This window comes from Papaver somniferum, chromosome 7 (genome assembly GCF_003573695.1).
Source record: "Papaver somniferum cultivar HN1 chromosome 7, ASM357369v1, whole genome shotgun sequence".
Lineage (NCBI taxonomy): Eukaryota > Viridiplantae > Streptophyta > Magnoliopsida > Ranunculales > Papaveraceae > Papaver > Papaver somniferum.
The window spans coordinates 175,485,224-175,490,680 of record NC_039364.1 but is presented as its reverse complement, the minus strand read 5'-3'; the positions used below and the strand labels follow the sequence as shown (position 1 = coordinate 175,490,680).

The following is a 5,457-nucleotide window of genomic DNA, read 5'->3' as shown; positions in this document are numbered from 1 at the left end:
GGGGGAGAAATATATGGAGTAAACAGGTGATACTGGCGTTGATTTTATCTTACTTGGTATATATCAATTGGTATCGCTAGGGAAAGAACATTGGAATGTTATATATAACGAAAGAGTGAAAGCACAGACTAAGGGGAAGTAACATGTCATATTGATTGTATAACAAAGCCGTGCGGATTGAATATCTACCTATCTTACTTAGGGGGAGTATTTGCTTTGTTATTATGATGTCAACAACGACATTTTCAAGGATTGAATGTAAGCAGGTTATTGTGCTGTTGAATCGGTAATCAAGAGGATTGTAATGAATTCTTGTAATTTGTTTATCCATATGATGTAAGAGTTTTGTCACTAAAATTGACAAAGGGGGAGATTGTTATACGTTTTAGAGTTTTCCTCTTATGCGAAATTTTCTTTCCAAAAATTTTTGACGTTTTTTTTAGGGTTTTCATATTCCTCACGTCATTTCCTTCATCTTGGATCATCTTTTGGTGATTCAAGATGGGCGAAACTTCTGATTCTTCTAAGAATCCTAATGAGAATAAAACCGTGTCTTTTGCTGATTTGGTTAAGGGTAAAAAACCCTATATGCTTAACGATTCTGATTTACTATCTCTACCTGATGCGTCTTTGTATGAAAAGGAACCATCTTTGGATTTACCTTTAGAACTTACAGAAGAAGGCGTGAGATTTTTCAATTTAGTCTTATTGGGAGACTGAATTTTAAAGGCTTGAAACTTAATGAGGTGCAAAAAAATTGGAAGAACAATGGGGAATTGGTATTGGAAGGTGCAAACTTGTTCCTATGACAAAAGGTTTTTTCATCATCAAGTTGATATCTCAGGAAGACAAGAAACGAGTTTGGCATGGAGATTACTGGACGGTTCAACAACAAACTCTTAGGGTTTTTAACTTTTACCCTAATTTTGATCCAGAGAGGCAAAATACATCTTGCGCTTCTATTTGGGTTAGTTTCCCTTGCTTGTACATAGAATTATGGACAAAAAGGATTCTATTATCTATTGCAAAAATTCTTGGGAAGCCAATTGTTATAGATCAGAAAATTTTAGATCATGATGTTGGAAACTATGCTGATGTGCTTATTGATATTGATTTTGCTAAACCAATTCCTAAAAGAATTCGTTTGAAAGCTAATGGCAATGATTTTTGGCAATATGTTGAAGTTCAGGATTTGGAGAATATCAAGTTTTGCACACATTGTAAGTTTATGGGTCATAAATTTGAAAATTGTCTTGCTGCTCGCAAGATTTTAGGTAATGCAGTTGTGGATGGGAAACAGGTTGCTACAGTTAACAATCCAAAAAATAAAGAAGAATGGAAAATTAAGAAAACTCATGCTGAAGTTATTATCTCCCATGTAAACCATGTAGATAACATCAACAACATTGCAACAAGGGGGGGTTCTCAGTCCAGGCAAGAGTGTTCTTATGCTCTTTCAGCTGATGTTGTTGTTATTGCAGCTAGTAATGATCAGAATAAGGGTAACAGTTTTGCTTCAAATCAAGAGAAAGAAACTGTTGATAATAAACAGTTAGAGGAAGAGCTTAATAACTCTTTTATAGAATATCCTGAAGCTCATTAGGTGCAAAATGCTATTGCAGCCAAAAATATATTGTTGTACGTCAGAAAGCTGCTCTTATAACCCATGAAGTTCCGACAAAAGCAAGGCATGATGAGTACGTAACTAAAGAAAATTCCAATTCCGTGGAATTACAGGTTATCTATCCAACATCCGTGACCAACACTAACTCTGAGATGTTGTCCATGTCCCAGCAAAATACAGAGAATAATATCCAGCCCGTGAATTCTCAGGGTTTGAGTACAAATCCAAAGTCCGACTCAGTTTTGGATATTTCCGGGGGTAATTTACAACTAAGCCAGCGTCCAAGCATATGGAATGTCTTACTCAGGTCGTGACTAATTCAGCTTCTACTTCTAAGCCAGTTGATGGTTCTACTTCTAAAGAGGATTGGAAAACTGTGAAGGGTAAGAAATCACCAAACAAAGGTACTCCTTTTAAATTTACTACTTTTGAAACTCCTTTGGTGGATTATTTATACAGAACTGAAATTGCGGTGAATAACAAGTATGGTGCTCTAGCTTCTGAGTTAGGCCTTGCTAATGTTTCTAGTGATTCTTTGGTGGAGGAGGAACAAGATGATTATAGTGACTCATACATTAGTATGGGTTCAAAAGAATGGGGTGAAGTTGATGCAAATATTATAGCAAGGAAACAAGCTAAGAAAGCTGCAAAACTGTTGTCCCTAAGCTGCGATAATGATCATAACAAGTAAACAACAACCGGGTTTGATATTAATAATATTTTATCTATGGAGGAATTAGAGGAGGCAAGTAACATTGAGAATGTTGAAGTGCGTGAAAACTTTATTAGGAATCCAGCGTTTAGACAAGACTATTTCAAGGAGAAAAGGGAGCTAATGGATAGAATGACACCTAAGAAAAAATCTCAATCTCTTATTAACTTATTTCTGGTGGTAATTATGCTTCAGATGAGGATGAATACGATGATATTTATGAAGATTAATACAAGCATCCTTATGGAGAATTTGATTTAACACAAATAATTGCTGGTCTTCATTCCAAGAAGAGAAATTTTAGAGTTGGAAACAAGGGACGCAAACGATTTTAATGCTCCTAGTTTTTCTCTTTATGTTATTTATTTGTGTTTATGAGATTTTAGAGTTTTCCTTCCCTTTTGGTTTATGGGGGTGGGGAGGCCTTGAGCCTCCCATCTTGTAATTCGTGTAATTATGTTTTTTTGTTATAATAAACCATGGACTTAACAAAAAAAGGGAGATTGTTAGAGCATTGCTCGGTTGAACCCACCAAGCGTTGGTATGTCAAGTTTGGTTGTCATATTTTAGTGAACCAAAACTCATGTTAAGAGTCGCTTGATTATATACTAGAGTTAAACTTCGTATAGATTAGCTTGAAAGCATTAGGATATGAGACATTTCAAGTATTGCGAAGTCTTGAAGATGTGAAGAAGCGAGGAGCTACAACAACTACAATCATCCTTCCACTGGAGGTTAGTGATATTTGACTTGAACTGTTTCATTCCTTAACGTATCTTTCAAGTCGTGCATATTGAAAACATAACTGCGAAGCATGTTTGAACTCTAGATAGACATAATATTAAGGAATACAATACGAGGTTTATCGCTTAACCATTAAACTTTGTAGATAAGACATCGCCATAATCATTTGAATGCTATTGTGATTATGTATGGGTATAAGGTGAGGATTTCATCCTAGGGAACAATGTTCACATGTGTTCTTCGAAAGTAAGTTCATAAACTTGTTTTGTGAACCGAAAAGGAAATTTCCAGGTGTTATTGGTTTTATTATTCATTGCATATCTTATGAACAACCAATATGTGTGATAAAGTAGAACCGCTCACGACTTGTTGTGTTCTTGGTAGAACTATTCACAAAAGCCTGACTTTTGTATTGGTATAACTTTTATTAGTAAAATCGATCTTAAGTAATCACCTTGGTATGAGCGGATTGTAACTGCCAATGGAAGAGGGGAACCGATTATTGTAAGGGGTGAAGGGAACCGATCCTAGTAAGGGGTGAAGGGGAACCGATCGTTGTAAGGGTTGAAGGGGAACCGATCCTAGTAAGGGGTGCAGTGCAATAGGGAACCGATCCTTGTATGGGGTGCAACACATTTACAGAAGAAAGGGGAACCGATCCTGTGAAGGGGTGCAACACATTAAGTTGGATACCATATATATGTGGGGAACCGATCCTAGTACCTAGACAACCATATCTTTGGTAAGCTAGTGCGTAGTACTCACATGACGGTATAACCGAAACTTGTTTTGGTAGAACCGTAAACCCATGATTGTGATTGAATGTTGGTTTGATCAATCACATAGTTCTTGAAAGTCAGATGAACCAATTCTAAACTTGTTTGGAAGTGTGGCAAATCGGTTTCAAGATTGTAAGTGTGAAAGAGAACTTACAAAGTAAAGATGTCGACAAACTTTGAACACGTGGTGAGAATGTTTATTTCTATAATTGTTCAAAGATATTCCTTAAAGGCTAAATGGAAGAGAATCCGAGAATCAAAAGATAAGTAAGTTAAGAATCTTTTAATTAAGGTTATTAATTTATCTTGATAGAAAATTATGGAATTAGTAATGCGCATTTACTAATTAGATTTTCCGAGAGATTTCGATTATATTTTTGGACAGAGCATTTCAAGGAATTATGAAAACCGAATTTGTGCATTTATGAATATCTTGAGAATATTTCGGTTTTGGAAATTCCTTGGTGTCCAAACTTCCTTGTCTATAAATACACGAAGTTTGTCTTTCTAGCAAACTAATCCTTCATAACAATTTGACTTCCTCTTTTTTCATTATTACTGGTGTAGCCGCCTATCGAAGAGGAGAGTAATCCAATTAGGTGAAATCTCTTACGACCGCTCTTTTTACAGTCTTCTTTGGGATTGAGAAGCTCTAGCACGACCCGTTGGTGGGAAACTAGATAATTGCGGTTTATCTTTGTTTTCGATTGATTTGATTGACTAATGGAGGTTGAAATCTGGTTGCACCTAGTTTGTTTACTCTTGATAATATTCTCTTCTGATATAAGATTCACTCAAACTAGATCAGAGTTTCGACAAGGATCTTTAGACTGTTGTTAGTTCTAAAGACGATCTTGTGATAATCCATTGTTAACAGACTTCGTTCTGTACGTGATTGATCACGAGAGATTCAAGTGATTGTGAGCAGGTGTTTATTCAAGATTTAAGAATATTTGAAGACAAAGAAGATATTGAAGATCTGACTTGGGTTTTATAATCTTTGGTGTGCACAATACTTGTTTTGGGAAAAGAGGATCCAATTAATAATCGGTTTATCCTTGTGGTAGATTTGATTGATTAATTGAGTAGATCGGCATAAACACGGTTCCTTTGGGATTAAAGGTGTTGTTGGCTTAATTTTAACCGATTACCTTTTGGATGATTGAATATAAGATATATCTAGACCCGACGAAGGAGTTCATGTTGAGGTAAACAAAAGAGCCTTTGTTTGACTCATATCACTTGGTTGAAGAGAGTTGATACCAAACAGATTTCTTGTTCCTTTACTATTTGGAATATGAACCAAAGGGATTGTTCCAAGTACGTGACTTATTCATAAGTTGGAGGCGTGGGAATACAGACAGAACTAGGTATACTATAGAGTTAGGTACTTGGTCTCAACTATACGAAGTTAGGAGTAATTTTGTGTAGCGGCTTAATCCTGAGAGTATTAAATTCTGTACTAGGTCCCGGGATTTTTCTGCATTTGCAGTTTTCCTCGTCAACAAAATCTTGTTGTGTCATTTACTTTTATTTTCCGTGTTATAATTTTTTTATTATAATATAAGTAAATCACACAAACGTTAATATCCTATTTA

At 35.6% G+C, this 5,457-nt stretch overlaps 1 protein-coding gene across 1 annotated transcript; it reads left to right on the top strand.

The window, feature by feature from the left end:
• The first annotated feature begins 501 nt into the window (after positions 1 to 501).
• On the top strand, positions 502 to 1,603 carry LOC113295566. Its single transcript, XM_026543898.1, has 2 exons — positions 502 to 684; positions 845 to 1,603. Exons 1-2 carry the CDS (start codon positions 502 to 504, stop codon positions 1,601 to 1,603), a joined length of 942 nt encoding a protein of 313 aa, XP_026399683.1.
• Positions 1,604 to 5,457: the final 3,854 nt, after the last annotated feature.